Consider the following 18,953-nt stretch of genomic DNA (forward strand, 5'->3'; position numbering starts at 1 on the left):
CACCCCGCGAGCACCAGGCTTGCCCCCTCACCCCCCGGAGGAGCAGCCCGGGGCGGGGCGGGCGCCGTCAGCTGCCCATTCTCGGCGGCGGGGCGGGGAAGGGGTTAACGGCAGGGGCGGAGGGCCCGCACCGCCCGCCCGGCCCGGCCCGACCCGGCCCGGCCCTGCCCGCCCCTACTTAAGGCGGCGGCGGGCGCGGGGCGGCTCCGTGAGATGGCGGCTCCGCGCCGGCCGAGCGGTGGGGGGCTGCGGCGGGCCCCGCAGGACGGGCGGCTGGAGGAGATCAACAAGGTGGGGCTGAGGCCGCCCCCCCCTACTCCCCGACCAGACCCGACCCGGCCCTTGCGGGGGCAGCCCCGCGGGGACCGGGCGGAGGGCTCCGAGGGGCGGAGGTGCGGGATGGGGACGGGGACGGCCGCGCCGGGGCTGACCCCACGCCCGGCGGGGAAGGGGGTTGCGTCGGTGCCGGGCGGGCGAGAGGAGGGAGAAGGCAGGGGCAGGTGGAGCCGCGCCCCCCTTTGCCTGTCCCCCCCACCCCCAAGAGGGAAATCCGGCTCGAGGAGGCAGGGGGTGGCTCTGCAGGGGGGTTTGTTCTCCATCCCCTCCGCCCGCGGTGTTGCCCTCGCAGGCGGCTCTTCCCCCTCCACCGCCCCGCAGCCCGGGCAGGTCCGGGAGGGCCGCCATGTGCCGGTGGATGCTCAGTGGCCGGCTGCCATGAAAGTCCCTTTGAGAACGTGCTCCAGCAAGAATAAGAGCTATTGTTCTCCCGGAGGGCTTCAACCTCCCCTCTGCTGTATCGAGTGCTTCAATCTCACTCCCAGGAGTGAGCAGTTTCTGCTGCTCAGAAGAGCTGACTCGAGCCTTTCTGGTTTTTAATTGTAGCGGGTGAATGGGGAGCCCAGGACGGTTGGATGTCTCACAAGCCTTGGGCAGGGGGAATGGCAGCTCCTGGATTAGCACAAAGTACGCTGGGCTGCGTGCCCTTCATGCCGGGGTCAGGCAAGGTCCTCTCCCCGAAGCTTCGGGCCTGCCCTGTCCCTTGCTTGGCATGGCCTGCAGGGGCAGCTCCGTTGGCATCCCTCCCGGTCAAGAGCGGTTCTGAGGGTGAAAAGAAGGTTTTAACCTTGAAACAATGAACGATGGGATTTCTAGGGTCTTTTCTAGGTGGGTTTGGTGGTCACTTGCTGATATAGCCAGTGGCCCCTTGGTGTTACAGGTAGAGAAATCAAAGAGCTGCACAAGATGGGAACCCGGAGGAGATGGTGGGCTTGCCTTGCCCTTACATTAACGGGGCAGTGAAAAGTGCTAGTGTGTTCCTCCAGGCAGGGGTGAGACAGCGGAGGTGAAATTTATGTAGGTCACTGGAGAGAGAATTACGTGATTAGAAACCAGGAGGTGCTGTGGAAAAAGAGGTGCTGCGGCATAAGGTGTAGAGTAAGAGCACTTGGCTAAAAAGGAGCCTTTGAAACCTGCTGTTGGAAGGCAGGCACGACATGCCCTGTGCCAAGGAGGTGTGTAGGTGGGTCTAACGCATACCCATAGCCAAGGTGGTGTTGACCCTTGGGTTGGGGAGGAAGGGAGTGTGGTGTTTGCAGTGAGTTGCTGCAGTTTCTGCTGCTTCAGAGCAGTCCTCCAGCATCACTTGGGCACAGGGTGGATACGTGATCCTTCAGCTGGTAGGAGCTGTAGGACTGAGTCTGGGAAGCTCTGCTTCCTGGGACACTGCTGGTGTGCCACTGCTGCGCCCCACAGCTGGGGGCTCTTCTTCCACGCAGGGGACAGGCTCCTCTCTCTCCCCTAAGTAGCCATCGCTTCTGGCAAGCTTTTTCTCTGGGTGAGGTTTGGATGGCAAAAATGAAACAAGCTACATAACTTCCCGCTGACAGAGGTGGGAGCTGCTTGTTCGTGTCCTTGCTGCCCTGTGTGTTGGCTCAGTGCTAGGAGAAGGGATTTGAGTAGCTAGAAGTCAAGCTGCAGATAGCACGGGTAGCGGCTGCCCATGGATCCTGAGCAGCTGTTGCGCTGTAGCGGCTCTGGGCAGCAAACCTCATGCTGCTGTGCTTTGCTCGCTCTGCGCGGCGGTGGTGGGGGAGTTTGCTGTGAGTGGGCATGCAGCAAAGTGGCTCACACCTCCTTCCGATACAGCTGATATGTAAACCTGGGCTGATACTGTGGCTGGAGCCAGGGAGGGGGTTTCCCAAGCCCTGAAGAGCCTCAGGGCTGCAAACCAGTAAAGCGCTCCTAATAAAACCTATCAGGCCAAATTCTGATCAGGCTTAATCTCATTGTCTCATCCTAACACTTAGGTCCCTCCCAGCCCTGTTTTCCTGGCTGGTTTCTCCCCTGGAGCTCTCGCTGGGATAAGGGTCTTTGGCAGGCAACATCCTGAGTGTACACGTGCTGCTGAAGGACAGCTGAGTCCTAGTATTGAATTCTCTCTTCCAGCCTGAAATGATCCTCTGGGATCTCCTCTTGGCTGTTCCCCTCTTCCTGGGGAATGGCGATCACATTGTTCAGCCTCGTGCATCAAGGTAGCAAGTCTAATCCAGCACAGATTAGAGGGTAAAACTAGGTTGAAACTAATGCGCTGGGCTGCGGGGAAGGAATTCAGCCTGCCGGAGAGCAGGTGCCTGCTTCTCCCATCCAGGACAGGCACGAGCATCCATCATCCCCTTCCCAGCCACAGCAGGCAGGGCGGCTGGCATCGAGCACTTAAACAGCCCGGTGAGAGCTTGGCCTGCCAGTTGGAGCCACCTTTTTGTGGAGCGAGGAAGGATCTGGCTTTGCTCAGGTTCTTGCAGGTAGCTGGGACTTGTGTGGCTGAATTTATTGGCTTAGAAAAGTCTCTCTGCCCAAGAAAGGCTGTTCAGGGCAGGAGAGGAGGAGAGGCTGGGGCTTATTTTTAAGTAGTTCTTATTAATAGAACATGCCCCTTAAAATGGGAGCTTTAGCAAAGGGCTCTAGGAGGAACTTCAGCCACTCGGGCTGAGTCTGAGTCACCGGCCCTGGGGACTGAATTCCTGTGTACTATTGTGAGTGTTTGCCTTATCACAGTCACAGCCCAGCTCACATACAATGTGGAGAGTGGAATGCCTTTGAAATATGCTCTCCTGTTGCTTCCTCCAATCTGGAGCAGAGCTGTGACGCTGGTGGGCTGTCTAGTTCCCCTGCAGTTGAAATGCAAGGGGACTGGGTCCTAGGTGTGTGCACAGTGCCACCCATCCTGCTCTCGTACCATGCTGCCAGGGGCTGTTGGACACCTGGGCACATGTCCCTCAGCCATCCTGTATGGATGTAGCATTTCCTTCAGTCTTCACCATTTCTGTGCTGCTTCTTGCTCCCGGAGAAATACTGCGCTCTGCTCTCACATCCCCTGTCCTGCTGGTAGGTGCAAGCTGTCTGCTGTTCCTGCAGGGCAGAAATGAAGCTGTGACCTGGTGGTCAGGAGATGTTCCAGCCTTGTTTTGGTTTCAGTGATGTTTGGCAAGTTCCTTCTACAGAGGCTGTTCAGTGGCAATGGCAGTACATAACACTACTCCGCTCTCTGGGGACTTCTGCTGCTGGCTGAGCCCAGGTCTCAAAGCTGAATTGGGCCCTTTGTGTTGGGCTGGCAAACGATACCCCTGGGTAGAAATAACTGAGATAAATGAAATTGAGTTGGCAAAGGAGAGCGAAAGAAGGAACTGGGAACATTGCTTTTCACCACAGCTCTCAATTTGAGTTGGTGTCCATGGTGATAAGGGAAGTCTCTGTCACACTGGTTTAGTGGGCATGGTCTCTGGTGTCCCATCTGGAGTTTATGAGATGGGAGGAGGGGATGACAGTCACTTCTGTCCTAGCGGGCTTCCTACAAAACCTTAGTCTAGCTGCACAGAAAGGACTTGCCAAAGCGGCGGTTAACAGGCAGGGAAGGTTTGAGGCATTTAGACTCCCTGGGCAGGTCCAGCCTCCTCTGTCCCAGCGAGGAAGGAGGGAGCGATTCCAGGCGTGTGGGCTGGAGGGGCCCAGAGCACGTGCTGCAGGGTTAGGGTGGTGGGCAGCGATCAAGCATGAAAGGCTCGGAGCTGGCTGCGGCAACAGGAACCAGGCATCGGCTTGGGGCTGCAGTGCTTCCGGAGCTGGCCCAGCAGCCAGACTGGCACAGCTCATCGCACCTGGGGCCAGCTGGTTTTAATCTTCCTTCTGGAAGAAATGAGAACATGCTCTGGAGGCTGGAGGGCATTTGGGCTACCGATGGCTGTGCGGACCTCCTGCAGTCCTGATGCCCTAGTGTCTGCAGATGGGGCTTCTTTGGGGGGGGAGGTGGGTGTCTCATTAATCACAAATAATGCTGCGCCAGTACTACCAGTGCCGGAGATCCTAGTCTCTTGGGGACCCGCTCCTGCCTTCCTTGGGAGCATGGGTAACAGTGGTGAGGAACACATGCCCAGAGTAGGGAACAGCCTCAGCCCTCTGTCCACTCTTACCCCTGGAGGGGTTTTATCCTGGACAGGCCATGCATAAGCTGTGCAGATGTTAATGATTTCTACACTGAAGAATGCGGTGTTGTTGCTGAACACAGATCGAGTCATTAAGCTGTGCTGGGCTCACTGGAGCTAGGCGGTGTGGGAGGGTAGAGGCAGGAGCAAGACCCTGCTGCTCACAGCTGCAGGGGGGTGTTGCTGGCAGGGTATAGCAGTAGAGCTGGCTGTGCAAGTTGCGGCCTGTTCTCTTGGGTACCTGAAGGTTTTTGAGGTGGGGCTAGGGACAAGTGACCAGAACTGACCCAGGGTTTCCTCTCCAGCCTGAGCAGGGTAGGGAGAAAAAAATGGATAGGCAGTTTGAGAGAGTGAGAGCCTGTTCCTTACCCCAAAATACCTGTCCTTTCTTGGGTGTGTGATGTTCTGCAAACTTTGACTGTTCTATTTGCTGGCCCTCGGTTATCCGAGAGTTTGAAATCTCTGAGATCAGAGTGCTTTTTGCCAGGAATAGGAGCCCTTGCTGGGAATAGGTGCCCGATCCATGTGCTGTGCATGCTTAAGCAGAGATGAGGGGAGATGAAACCTTGGGTGAGCAAGAGGGGGTTTCATGCAGTTATTCCGAAGGCACATGGGGTCCAGTCCTCCCTTAAGCTGTTGGTGGGAAATCTGAGACACCAGAAGCATTCCCCTGGCACTGGAATGTTAATGACGAGGTGTGGAGGGATTCAACCCATTTTCAAGCCTCCTGGCACTATTGCTCAGATGTAGCTCTCTGGGAATTGCATAGGTCTTCTGGGTAATGCTGCATTTGTATGTGCCCTCTAGGGTGTTTTCCTTTATATTTTTAATCTTGGGGATACTCTCTTTTTTTTTTCTGTTTTAGGAATTTCTCTGTGACCCAAAGTTCAGTGATGAAGAAGATCTGGAGGAGAAGTTGGCAGTGTTCAAAGGTGAGAACTGGAGGGTTTCCGTGTCCTGTTTCAGCCTATTTGCTCTGAATAGATTATTTTCCTCAGCACTTGGATCTCACCAGCCTGAGATTCTCTGCCAAATACAAGTGACTGAGCTGGGGTGGATGCCTCCCCCTTGCTTGTGGGACTTGGTGAAACTCCCTGGAGAGGTGGTTTTCCCACACGAGCCTTTGTGCTTCCCCCACTTGCAGGGCAGGGACATGTCACCCTGCAGACATCCTGCGTGGTGGCTGCTATTACTGCAAAACCTGCTGTATGGGCAAAATCCTGGGGAGCAGCAAAGGAGGATGGTTTCTGTCTAGATACCTAGACAAGCTAGCTGGTATAATGGATGATGCAGTAGCTGGACTTTTTTTTTTCTTTTCAGTGAGTAGGAGGCCCTCTTCCCACAGAGCAGAGGTCTCAGCTGCTTCCTGAAGGAGTTGGGGCCTTTCTCTCCCCAAAAGTTTCTTCAGTCTGATCTGGTCCTTCCCGAGCCCCTTGGTACCGAAAGCAACAGCAGTAACGTGTCTCTAGTCCTGGCCAAAGCCTGTCTAACTCCAGAGGGTCAGCAGATCTGGGGCTTAGGTTTGGGCCGTTTGCTGGGATGGGGGATAGAGAAAAAGCCTGGGGTCCTCTGGAGCTTGTCCCCAAAATGGTTACAGGACAAGATTTGGCAAGGCTGTTGTGCATCTGCTTTCTTTCCAAGCAGTGCCTGAAGGCAGTTGAGAAAACATGCCTGCTGCGTCACAATGCCCTCAAGGTTTGTCCTCAGCCTGGCTCTAACCAAATAAAGCCTGACCTTGCTTCCATTTCAGGCGTTGTCTGCTATTTCCCTTTGAATTTTGGCTTTGCAATCCAGCATGGAAGAATCTGGCTAGGTTTTTGTGATCCTTTACCCTGCTGAGGACAGAGGAGCCTCCTGTGCTCCCCGTTCTTTTTCTGTTGCCTTTTGTATGGCTTTGGCTTTTGGCTGCAGCCCCGCATTATTTTTCCCATCACAATCGGGGCTCTTCAAACATTGCAACTGTGGGTCACAGGCGCAGAATTCCCTGTAACGAGAGCCCTTGGCATCTCCTCCTGCTGCCTCATGAGTTTGCCTCCGTGGCCTGTCCCGCTCTCCAACGCCTCCTCCGGCTCCTCCAACAATTGACTCATTGTGTGATGATGGGGGGGAGTGTTTCTTCTCCGCCGTCCTTCTCACTGCCCTCCCCAGCCGGGCCCAGGGAGCCCCCGTGCAGTGTTTGTGTAAATGCATTTGTGAGGGGAGGGACCACGCATGGTTTTGCCCCACCAGATCCCTGCAGCTGGGATGGGAGGGAAAGATGAATGTGCGAGCCGAGGCTCAGAGCACGATGATGTAAAGCTGCCTCTGTTCTCTGCGCATTTGGCTAAGTGTCAGCTGAGAAGAAAAGAAAACATGTGCTGGGCACGGACACGGCAGAGCAGGGTTTGTGACCCTGAGCACATGCTGGGGTGCTTGATCCCTGCCCAGGGAGGCGGCAGTTCATTTGCACAAGGTCATTATGGTGGGGCAGAGTGTGGGGAGAGCCAGTTCCACATCAAGCATCGCTTTGGCCCCTAAGCACATGTGTGACAGCCCCAACTTCATCTAGGATCGGTTGCTTAATGCTTGAAGGGAGACATTTATTCCTGCCTGAAGCATGAACAGCTTCAGCTTGTACCTGGTACTCTTGTAGGTCTGTCCTGGTCAGCTCGTGACAGTAGTAATCCACCAGCTGAGACCCAGGTGAAGACATGCCAAGCCGTTCCTCTGCCTCCTGCCTGTAGCTGCCCATCAGTCCAGTTAACCCAGCACTGTCCTTCAGAAGCACAGGTCCTGGGAAGGCTCCGATGTGCGAAATATCGACTCTTCCCTTTGGCTCCTTAAATTAGCCTACCACGTCTCTGTTCACGCTCATCTGCTTGCTGGTGTCCCTGGAGCAGAGGCAAAGGTTCTTTTCTCTTGGGGGGGAAAGGAGCAGCCTGGGAGTTCTCACTTAATTTGAGTCCTGCAAGGTTGTTCTGGGGAGTGAGTGCTAACTGCAGGGCAAGTGGAGATTTCTCCAGCTCAGCGTGGATGGATGGTGGCAGCAGGCATCTTGCTCTTCTTATTTAGCAGAACTGAGATGATGGGGGGCCCCCTGCGGCACTAGGAGCTGTATGGTCTGTAAGACAGACAAATCCTTGCCTGAAGAGCTTAAAGTCTAAATGGGGAACAGCTAGCAAGGGAGAGGGGGGGTAGGAGGCACAGGTGTGCCACCCCAAAGGTCAGAAGCAGCACAGGACTGAAATCCTGATTTTCTGACGCAAATCAGTGCTCTGTCTGTTAACAGCATGCCAGCTTTTGTCTTGCAAAGCTAACCAGACCTTCTCGAGCAGGCTCTGCCTTTCTCTGAGGATGCTGGAGTTGCCCGATTCAGCAATGTTTGACAGCAGGCTGGAAGGGCAAACAGCCTGCTCTGGCATAACTGCTCCTAGGCATGTTCTTGGCTTCGCTCTCTTGATGTGGTCCTTGAGCATCTCTGCTGGCAGGTGCTGCTCTGGGAGCGCAGCACAGCGTTGGGAGGACTGTAGAGTCTGTCCCTTGCTACTGCAGGCAACTATGTCATTTAATCCGCCTCCTAATCCGATCAAGCTTCATCTTGGGAGTGCTCAGGGTTTTGTTTTCCTTGCTACTCCTTCTGGGAGGCTGTTCCAGAGCTTTGTTTTTCCGGCTGGAAACGTTTTAATGGTATTCATGGCTAGCTGATACCTTGTCCTCATGCTAGTGTTTTCCTTCAGCTTAAACTAAGAGCAGCCACAATTAAAGAGCACTTAACTGTAGAGCCCTGGAATTGGGATGAGGGTGCTAAAACCAGGTCTTGAGATGGTCTCCCTCTCTGAACTGTTTGTATTCAGCAGTATATCAATCTTATCCCTGAATCTTTTATTTTATTGCTTTAAGCAAGCAGTGCTCCAAAGCCCTGCATACCCCCTGCTCGAGCGTCCTGCTAACTTGCTTCTGTGTCTCTTCCAGAGAAGTACATGGAGTTTGACCTGAACAACCAAGGCGAGATTGGTGAGTGACTCTGAGGGATGCTGGTGCTGGGCTGGAAGAGCAACAGCCTGCTGAGGTGGCATCTGCTGCTGTATCTGCTGCTTCCCTCTGCACTCGTGTTGTTGAGGAGGAAAACCTGTGGGCTTTTCCCATGTCCAGCCTTGATTGGATCTTGATTGCCAGCCAGGGGCTTCCTTGGCTCTCCAGCCCCTGCCTCTCAGCTTTCTCAGTCTCTCCTCACCTGCTTCAAGATCTAAGCTCTTCTCAGTCCTGTTCTCTTCCTGAGTCTCTGCTTAGCTCCTCCACTTCTTTCTGCTCTAAATGCTTTTTTTTCTTCTCCCTGTTTCTCCATCGAGGCCTTCTTCTCAATCCTCAGCACTTACAGAGCTGGGAAGCTGCAGGGCTTGGACAATCCTGGGTTTTGCCTGGCTTGAAGCAGAAGCTGTATAAAACCGTGAGCACTTCTAATGCAGAGAAGCTCTTTGCTGGGAGGGGAGCGGAGGGAAGCAGGGGACTTGGGTGTGAGTCTGGCTTAGCTGAGCAGCCCTGGTTTGGGCCCAGAAAGCACCAGTTACATAAAGATCCAGCCTTCTGCAGGCCTGGAGCTGACGCTGAAGTGTAATAACTCACATGCTGCACCCTTCCAGGAGGCTGCTGCCTCGCTCCCCTCCTCCACCAGTCCTTGAGCTGAAGTAAAGCCCGTGGGGAGCTGGAGGAGGCCCGACTCAGGGCTGCGCTGCCGTTTCCGGGAGGGAAGGGGCCGCAGGTCTCGGCGGGCGGCAGAGCAATGGAAGGAAATGGCCTGTGGCGATGGGCAGGAGCACCCGCTCCCCACAGCCTGTCTGTCTCCCGCTTTAACCCCGGCGTTGCTTCCCTCCTCCCCATCCTCGTGACTATCGGCACCACGCTCTGAGCTAGAGAGCAGTGTCCCCACGTGCCTCTGGAGTACTTGGAGAGTTGTCCTTCTTCTGCATGTGTGGTGCATTTATCTTGAGCTGCACAAATGGGAAGTGATGCTCTGTACTGGGCAGTACAGCGGCGGGCTGAACTGGAAGGCTTCTCTTGGCTTTCAGCAACAGCTTAGTGCTGTCAGCCTTGGAGTCTGCAAGTGAGGTGGTCTGAGGTGGGAACTCATGCCTGTATCCCTGGGGTTGGTCTGTGCCCAGTGTGGTTGCCTCTTGCCAGCATCGATTGCCTTGCTCTTGCAGATTTGATGTCTGTCAAAAGGATGATGGAGAAGATGGGGGCTCCGAAGACCCACCTAGAACTGAAGAAGATGATCTCTGAGGTGACTGGAGGGGTTAGCGAGACCATCTCGTACCAGGACTTTGTCAACGTGATGCTTGGGAAACGCTCAGCTGTGCTTAAACTGTGAGTGTCCCTGGGAGGGAGTCGGGGAGACGCAGGACCTGAGCTGGCGTGTTGGGGGGAGCTGGGAAGCAGAAGCTGTTCTGCCTGGTGGAGGTGGAGCTGTGTGTGCTTGGTGTTTGTGGAGGGGAGACGAGGGCCCTTGTGAAGGGGGAGTTGCAAAGAGACGTGAGAGGATGTGTAAGTCCATGTCTAGGCTGAGCAGTGGCAAGCGCTCACAGCAGAGCTGCCTGCTGCGTGTTAGCACAGGCTTCCTCCCATGTGCTCTGTGCGGAGCGATTCTCCCCCTTCCCCGAGGGTATGCAGGCACTCAGCACTGCGGGACTTCTTCCCGTCTCTTTCCTGTGGCTCCTGCTGGCTTTGGGGACACAGGCTTCCCCTGTGAATGGTGGCAGGACTTGAGTGGTGAATGCTGGTCCTGCCAACACCAGTTGGCCGGCTCCTATTTCCCACAGGATGCTCCCTCGCTGTCTGATTTTGGAGAGATGGGCAGTAGATGGAGATGGGACACATGCTTGAAACAGCTGGCTTGTGCTGGGAGAGGTTTTCTGTGGTACAGGCTGCCAGCACTAGCCTCCCACGGCCCCCTCTGCTCTCTCGACAGGGCTCTGAAAGTCCTGCTGTAACAAATGGCTTCCGAACACTTGCTTGGCTCCATCTCCACCCCATTGAAGCCTGGCTTTTCCTTTCACAGCCACAGAGGCTGGCCCTGCTTTTGTGTCTGTAACCACCATGAATAGGAGCTGCTCCTCTCCATCCCCCTTACCCCTTTCTGAAGGCAGCTTTAGAAACACAGCCAGCTTTCAGGGCAGGTTGGGAGGAAGGATCTTGCTCCCACCTCTCACGTGGTCCCTCTAAGCCAGTACGTGCTTGCTGGCGATGAGCCTCTCCTCTCCCCACTGAGTGCCCTGTGTCTGTGTGTTGGGATGCTCCTCTTCGAAGCACGCACAGACTTCTGACACCCCTGTTCCACCTTTCTTTCTCCACGGAAGCAGGCTGAGCCTACAGCCTGTCGCATATCTTCCATCCTTCCTCCCAACTGCAGCAGCTTTCACAGATGGGTCCCTTCTCTTGCTAACAGACGCCCTGTTGGACTCTTTAGAGCAGGAGCAGAAATGTAAAACTTGTCCCAAGAGCAGTGCAGTCCTTTGATCCAGCGTGGCAGCTGGCGTTCCTGGCGTAGCTGCAGTCCTCAGGGAGGAAGACAGTGCTGGTGGTTGCAAAATGCTTGGGATTCTTCTAGTCAGTTCCTTGCTCCTTGTCTCTGCCCTCTTTCCTGGCTGTAATTGCTATTGCTTGCTTGGTGTTGGCTTTTTAATGTTCTGCTGTGTGGTTATGTACAAGGTGGGCCAGGGATGGTATTTGCTTTTACGCATCAGGAGCACTTGGCATGCAGTGTGTGCCCAGGGGATTTCGGAAGTGGATGCCTAAATAAAATGTGCTAATCCTCTGGGCTCTGAGAGGAAAACCAGCAGAGGCTTTGGGAACCCACTCCTGGAAGCTGCTGGAAAAGCAAAGCTGCCTGCCAGGCTGGCAGCACTGCCCTCTGTTGGCTTTCTCCCCTCTGCTAACTATCAGGCGCCCCTTGCGTAGAAGGCAGATGCTATTTTTCAGCAGATGAAATAATCCCACCCTCAGTGATGGGTGAAGATGTGCCTGCTTTTTTCATTGGTATTATGTGTTGTGTTTTGCAGGGTCATGATGTTTGAAGGAAAAGCCAACGAAAGCAACCCAAAACCTTCTGGTCCGCCTCCAGAGAGAGACATAGCCAGCCTCCCTTGAAGAGGACAGGCTGAAAAATTGGCAGTGTTTGCTTTGCTGGTCTGTAACAGAAGGTTACCTGTGCTTTGTTACTCTTTACTGTGGACAGTCCTAGTTTTCAACTAACCTGCCTTAGAGGAACAGCAAGGGAAGCTGGAGACCCCCAGCTGGCGTCTTTCTGCTGCATCTCTTAGCCGACTTGATTTGTTAGACAGAAGCTGTGTAATGTGAGACCAAAAAAAAAATCCTGTGATCTTACTCTTTCTTCTGCCCTTCCTGCATTTTTCAGATGAGGAGCTACTTTCTTCCCAGTGTATGGATTCAGAGCTGTGCTTGTCACGACAGGTTTCTAAAGGGCCTTGCTGCCAGACACTGAGCGCTCCTCTGGCAAAGCCCCTGACAGCAGCTTCATGGGTGCGAAGCAGTAAGTGCCTTCTCTGCTCCGTCCTGCACTTCCTGACTTTGGACTAGTTCTTCCCCTCCTGACCTCGCCAAAACACCGGTCAGGCTCCCACCTCCGTGGCCTAGTCCCATGCCAGGTGAACGTGGGAAGGTGCATGGACGCAGGGGTCTGCCTGCAGGGCCTTTAGGCTTGGAGGCGGGCATGGCTGACCGCAGGGACAGCTTCTGTCCGCCCCCTGGGTTCATCCTGCGGTCAGATCTCGGTGGGTCCAACACCAGCCACTGCAAGCGAGGATGATTAAAGCTACCTTAGGGGCCCCCCCTTCCTGATAAATCTCTACTTGGATCCGATCGGGAGCATAACCTCTGAACGGTGGCTGTCCTGTCCATCGAGTGTAGAAACAAGCCTGCTGTTACGCCTTTGCAGCCCCTCGGGAAGGCCTGGGGGAAATTGAACCTTCAGGTGAAAGGAGGCTGGGTGACTAAACTGAGAGCCCTGCCAGAGCAGTTACGGATGAGGATCTGTCCTCACGCAGCTGCTCTGTCCCTCTGATTTTTGCAGACCTCCCTGTACGTGTTTCAGCTTGGTCCCCTGGGGCTGTCGGGTACGTTTCCCTGATGGGTAAGCCCTCAAGTCTGCAAAATAAGAATGGTTCTAAGTGTGGAGTATGAGCTGGGATCCAGACGTGGCTGGGACTGTGCTATCCACGCTCTGGCTACTGCGGTGATTCTTGCTCTATACACAATTTCTGGAATCCAGATGTTTGCTCTTTGCCCTTTCCCGACTCTTTTCTTACATGTTCTTGGCAGCTTTTCACTTTTTTTGAATCATGGTTTAATAAATAAATTTTTTAAAGGAAATGCGGATGATTAACTCCACTAGGCTGATTGTTCCTGCCAAAGGCTGCACTTTTAAATAAAAAAACCATTCTTGCTACTGTTTGCATGAAAACCAAAACTAATGGAGAGAGAAAATTATGAGCAAAAGCAGCACCAGTCTACTTTAAGGACTGAAAATAAATCTTTTGGAGCTACACTGTGTGTCAGTGTATTTAGTTTAGCTTCTCTGAAGCTTGGTCTCTACGATCGGTTGCAGACTAAGTGAGCTGGTTTCCAAGTCTGTTAATATAAACCCTTAAATAGATCCTAGAGAGATAGGTTTGGACTGTCTTGATCTGATCTTTATCTGTAGTAACTGACCCAATGGCCATGGAGTTTGTGTTACGAAATGCAGAGGCCGCCTCCTGAAGCCTGTCTTTTTTTTTTTTGACTTACTGAAAGCAAGCAGGTGGCGGTGCTTGTTTTAAGGAATAACTTGTTTATCAAGAACGGACACTTGTAATGCTTCTCTTGAAAGACTTTTTTTTTTTTTTTTTTCCATCGCCTCTGCTCTTGAAGCAATTGCCTGAGGTTCTTGTGTGATGTGGGTTACCAAAATGGAGACTAGGCTTCCTGGGGGAATGACTGGGTACGCTTTTTCCATGTGTTCCTCAAAAGGTCAGAATTGCCCTTAGATCAGAGCCCTGTGTCTGCCTTCTGCTGCCCGCTGGCCTCTGGGAATGCACCTGCTTTCCTGGGCTACGCATGTTAAAGCTGTTGTTCAGTTAGAAAATAAAGGGAGCATGTTATATGAGGGACATTTGGATGTGGTTTGCCACGGTTCAGGTCACTGCCCAAAGCCATCACTGCTTTTGTCTCCGTGGAAATCCTTGTCCTGGTCCTGGAAAAGAGAAGCACAACCTGCTAGAGCTGGAAACAGCCCTTCTCAACATGTCCTCGTCCCTGCAGGGCTAAGAGCTAAGGTGACACACCCCCTGTGCTGGCACTCTGAGTGGGGGCTGAACCCCCCGAACTTGAGGCAGGAGGGAGCAAGGAAAGAAACCCAGGTCCTGCTGTGACTGAAAAAACCCATGCTGCTTTTGTGGGGCCCTGGAGCACGCTAAGGCTGTCCCTGCTCACAGAGCTTCCAGCTTGGCTGCGCGTAACTGGAGGTGCACAGGGACCGACCCCAGGCATCGGACCGTGTGCTCCCACTGCAGCCCACGCTAAGGGAGCGGGATTTGCTTAGAGCTGCAGCAACACTGGGCCTCCGCTGTGGAAAAAGCATCGAAGGCCCTTACCGAGGGCTGAGGGACAGGGTGGAGCAGCAGCTGCCTGCCGCCCTCCACCATCGCGCAGCCGGGAGAGCTGGCTTGCTGGCAGCCGCGGCCCACCCTCGGGCGGGGGGGGGAGTCTGTCCCCTCAGGGCCTGCGGGGGTAGCCCCATCGGGGTGGGTCTCCTCCGGGCGGAGAAGGGCCGGCGGGTGCGGCCTGCAGCACCCACCGCGACCGGCTCAGGCCCCACCTCAGAACAGAAAGTAAAAAGGGTTTGTTAAACACAGCCGCTTGCTAAGCCTCGCCGTGCGGGCAGGCTCTCCGCCGTGAGGGGCAGGCGTTCGTCCTCCCGTCCTTGAGGCCCCGGGCCCCGCGGCAGCTACGACGAGGCGGGGCCCGCTGGAGGACTCCCGCCGCCTCAGGCCGCCGCGGAGCACCGAGAGCTGTGGTTAGAGCGGCCCCGCCGGAAGCGGAAGTGAGCGCACTGGCGGGCGCGCGGGGGTTTCCCGGCTGCGCGCAGGGCGGCGGGGACCGCGGGCCTTGGGGCTGCCGGCGCCGCCATGGGGGACGATATGGACGTGATCCCGGAGCGGGAGATGAAGGTGAGGGGTGGGGGATGAGCAGGCGGACTGTGAGGGGGCAGTCCGCGGTGGTGGGGGAGTTGACAGGCGGTTTGACTCGGGCCGGAGGCGTTGGTTTGGGCCCGGAGGGGGGGGGTGACAGGCCGTGGTGGGGGGGTCGGCTCGGGCCGTGAGGGGAATGGGGCTCGGGGAGGGCTTGGCCTGGGCTGTGAGGGGTGATAGGCCATGGGAGGGACTTGGCTTGGGCCGTGGGGCTGACAGGCCGGTGGGGGGTGGCGTTGGCCTTGGTTCGGGTCATGGCGGGGGCCTTTGGAGGCATCTTGCAGGGTTTGTGAAGCACTTGAGGACTTTTCAGCAGAGTCTGGTACAAGCCTGTGGAGTGGAAGAGGGAGGGGCGGGCATGGCCTGCGGTGGAGGAGGGTCTTGAGACCCTTGAGGGGGAGAAGAGGCAGAATGTAAGAGCTGGAGGAGCCTTATTTTGGGAGGGGAGTGATGTTTCTAAGTCCTCCTGTCAGCATGCCTTGTGCTGGGAATCTCCTGCTTTCCAGAACAGCATGTGTGGTTGTCTGCTATGGGACGGTGTAAACTGGAGTCTTGCTGTGTGGTGCCAGCCTAGTCCAACTGTGTCTCCCTCCCAGAGTGTTACTGTGAGGCTGTGTAAGCAGGGACATGGGGGGACGGATTCCTGAAGCCCCCGTGGATCTTTGTGGAGCTGCTTTCTGCTCAGGCACCTTCAAAACCAAGGGAGTTGGGCTGTTTGTTTTGCAGAAGTTTCTGAGTTCCTGCAGCCTCCTCAGGTTGCAGGAATGTACTTACTCAGTGCTTTGGCAATAATTTGGACATGAAACTCAGACGCTTGATTGGAGTTACTGGCGTTAGATCCAGTGCTCTGTTCAGCAATTGGCACCTTGGGAAGAGAGACTCATTCCGAAGGGGAACCTCAGGTTTTGCATGGTAATAGTGCAACTGCTGTTTCTTAATTCAGTTGGTGTTTTTGGTGTTTTGATCTCTCACTCTGCTTTTCTCTTCCTGCCTTTACAAAAGGACAATGTAAATTATGAGAGAAACGAATGCAAAAAATAAGTCTGATTATACAAAGTAATTACTGGGGGTGGGTGGAAGGAATAACCGTATCTGTTCCGTGTGTCATAAATTACAGTAGCAAACAAGGATGCATCTAAGCAGATGTGTGCTTTGTAGCTTTGTGGCAACAAGTTTGTTCAATCGTGTCGTATCTCTGCTTTGTTCCCTTCTCTTTCTTTTTTCTTCTGTATCTGTTGGCTAGTTTTGGTATGTTTCTGGGAAGGTTAGATGTCCCAGACGGATTCAACGTCTACAGGTTTTATGAACATAGGCACTGGGTAGAAGAGGGATTCAGCCAATGGAAAAAATGTGGTGTGATCTCAGTCTTTTAGATGAGACAGAAAATGTGATGGGATGGCCAGTGACAGTGGGTGTGGACTCTGCCTTGGCAGGTGTTTTGCAGCTCTCGTGGAGAAGCTTTTCAACTTACTGTCTTAGAGGAACTGAAGTAAACGATTCCTCTTTGCCAGCATATGTACAGCTACTTCCCAACTCTCTTACAACAGGATTTTCAGTTCAGAGCACTGAAGAAGGTCCGCATCTTTGATGCTCCGGATGATCTTCCCAAAGAGCGCTCCAGTCTCCTTGCAGTGTCTAACAAATACGGACTGGTCTTTGCTGGTGGAGGAACCAGCCTGCAGATCTTTCACACTAGAAATCTTCTCATGCAAAACCAGCTGGGAGAAGATCCCAATAAAATTGGTAAGGCACACTGACATCTCATGGTCTTTGCAGTGACAGCTTTATATGGGTTTTTATGATATGGAGCTCTTGGCTTCTGATACAGTCCTTGTCATGCTCTTTCGTGCATTTGAAATTACCACGTTTTCTTGTGTGAGAAGGCAGGAACAATATTTGCTGTACCTCTAGCTGAAATGAAGTACAGTTGTTGGGAACACTTCACCAGGATGCTCTGTGCTAGCTCCTGTTCAAGCGTCCTTCAGGTTTGATCACCTGTGTTCAGTGCCATACAAGTGAGGTTGACTTTTCCTAACTGAGAATGTACCCCTTTCCTTGCAGCCACACGCTGTCTCGGTAGCCGGTCTTTGAGTTGTGAACTGGTGTATGCATCAGGGAAGCGTGTGAGTGGAGGGACAGAGTTCTCGCACCGAGTTATCCACTCTGACTAAATGACTGTCCTGCAAGGGAGAAAGCAATCGCTGTTCCACCACCCAAGTGCAAAATGGGTTTTGTTCTCCCATTGTCCTTAGTAACTGTACCACCCGAGGTATTCATGGGCGTACATAAGTAAAACCAAAATTCTGTCCGCTTATTTTTCCTCCAGGTTACTGAGGAAGGAAAGTGGAATTTTCTCTTCTTAGGAATTTGGCAACTCTTGAGGCTGTATTGATAGAGATGAAGGGGTTTGCTGTCACTCAGTTTTTCTACATTTTGGCTTTCACAGCTGCTGTTAATAGGACTGGTGATTTTTGCATAAACTCATTCTAACCGTATAGTTTTACAAGAACACTTCTTGCTATTTAAATTTGTCCCCTTCATTCTATCTTCCTTTCCTTTTGTGTTTTAAGTGGAGAATGTTCAGAGTACCTTAGTTCCCATGAAGTTTCCTGTGCAGCACCTGGCTCTAAGCTGTGATAATCTCACGCTGTCCGTCTGTATGATGTCCAGTGAGATCGGTTCCTTCATTGGCTTTTTTGATGTTCGCACATTCTTAAATCAGGTAAAGCATATGCAAAGTGGGTTTTTTAAAATTTTTTTTCAAGTTACAGAAGGAGGAGAGGCATACCTTGGGTGGGATTTTGTGTGTCTCTATGGGAGGTGTCTTGTAAAGGATTTGTTCAGTAAACTCAAAATCTGCTTCTTATTTTTATCAGTCATTTATTTACAGGAAGGTCAAAACCGCTTTGGATTGTGACTTTGGGAGAACTTGGTTTTGTGCTCAGCTCCGACTGTCTCATGTATTTGTCTTTCCTAAAAGGCAAAACAGCAGAAACGTGCATTTGCTTATCACAAACTGGCCAAGGACTCGGGAAGCGCAGCAATGGTCAATGACCTGAAGTGGAACCCTGCTAGTCCCGCCATGGTGGCCATCTGCCTGTCCGATGGCAGCATCTCTGTCCTGCAGGTCACGGACTCTGTGAAAGTGTATGCCACGCTGCCTTCCTCTGTAGCTGTTACATCAGGTGAGTGGCAGCCTCGGCTAGCATACAGAATGTCGGACACTGAAGAATAGAAGCGGATTGATAGGTGTAAAAAGACAGGCTATTTTTCTGGGGAGGAGGTTTCTTAAAAAAAAAAAAAAAAAAAAAGCCTTCACAAAAAGGAAGGATTTAAACTCCCTAAGACTCGGAAAATGTGTTGCAATGTAACTGCTCTTTCCCAGTTGATTGGAGGAGCTGCATCTTGTGAATTAGAGTCAAATGTGCCCACCTGTGGTTTGTCTGTCTCAGGCTTGACTGTCATTTCCAAGGAAGCAAGCAAATAAGAGTCATCATCTTTTGGTTTTTGATCTGTGAGTCTTGCTTTTTCTGTGACTGGATGACTCCCTGTTTGTTTAATTCAGATTCATAGTTTTTGCAGGGGAAAAAAATCGTGGTTTTAATTTATTGGTCCTGCTTTTGTGGGGCCTTGTAACTCTCCAGTTCCTTAGTGCTAATGAAATTCCCTTTTTCGCTTAGTGTGTTGGAGCCCGAAGGGAAAACAACTGGCTGTAGGGAGGCAAAATGGCACCGTGGTGCAATATCTGCCTGTAAGTATTGTTGCTAGTAGGGCCTTATGTCTGATCACTAGTTTGCAATATGCTTTATTTTCTTTGCATCGCAAGCTACGGAATTTGGTCAGGTGGCACGTGGTATGAGCCGTGTGAAGCTGCCCAAGCACTTCAGTAATATTGAAGTGTCTTAGACCAATGCTGGGTTTAGTTTAAGGTTTGAACCCGCCACTGAAAAGTCATGATTTCAGGGTGGCACATGATGAGTATTAAAGAGTGAGTGAGTTGCTCTAAACCAGTTCTCTGGGCTTTCTGCAAAACTTGCAGTTAGCTTTGATTGTTGGCTTTTTCTGTGTATTTAAGAGAAGTTTTATTTCCAGAACCTGCAGGAGAAGAAAATAATCCCTTGTCCTCCTTTTTATGATTCGGACAATCCCGTTAAAGGTACATCTTTTTATTTCTTTTTAACTTGTTTTCTCTTGTAACATTTTTACTCATTCCTCCTCATGTTGTTTTTAGTTATAGCAGCTGTATACTGCACTG

The 18,953-nt window shown here is 52.9% G+C and overlaps 2 protein-coding genes across 7 annotated transcripts in view; both read left to right on the forward strand.

Moving 5' to 3' along the window:
- Nucleotides 1–195: 195 nt before the first annotated feature.
- Nucleotides 196–13,017, forward strand: AIF1L (allograft inflammatory factor 1 like). Its single transcript, XM_076355472.1, has 5 exons — nucleotides 196–291; nucleotides 5,344–5,410; nucleotides 8,430–8,471; nucleotides 9,659–9,821; nucleotides 11,513–13,017. The coding sequence occupies exons 1-5, from the start codon at nucleotides 214–216 to the stop codon at nucleotides 11,598–11,600; spliced, it is 438 nt and encodes a 145-aa protein (XP_076211587.1). The 5' UTR covers nucleotides 196–213; the 3' UTR covers nucleotides 11,601–13,017.
- A 1,585-nt stretch (nucleotides 13,018–14,602) lies between these two features.
- NUP214 (nucleoporin 214) overlaps nucleotides 14,603–18,953 on the forward strand; it is a 46,876-nt gene continuing 42,525 nt past the window's right edge. For all 6 annotated transcript variants that reach the window (XM_076355073.1, XM_076355075.1, XM_076355074.1 and 3 more), the window contains exons 1-6: nucleotides 14,603–14,677; nucleotides 16,246–16,441; nucleotides 17,269–17,420; nucleotides 17,679–17,883; nucleotides 18,379–18,449; nucleotides 18,791–18,854. In XM_076355073.1, coding sequence (XP_076211188.1) covers nucleotides 14,636–14,677; nucleotides 16,246–16,441; nucleotides 17,269–17,420; nucleotides 17,679–17,883; nucleotides 18,379–18,449; nucleotides 18,791–18,854 — 730 coding nt within the window. In that variant the 5' untranslated portion in view covers nucleotides 14,603–14,635. The remainder of the gene's footprint in view (nucleotides 14,678–16,245; nucleotides 16,442–17,268; nucleotides 17,421–17,678; nucleotides 17,884–18,378; nucleotides 18,450–18,790; nucleotides 18,855–18,953) is intronic.

Source organism: Aptenodytes patagonicus, chromosome 18, assembly GCF_965638725.1.
Source record: "Aptenodytes patagonicus chromosome 18, bAptPat1.pri.cur, whole genome shotgun sequence".
NCBI classification, from domain to species: domain Eukaryota; kingdom Metazoa; phylum Chordata; class Aves; order Sphenisciformes; family Spheniscidae; genus Aptenodytes; species Aptenodytes patagonicus.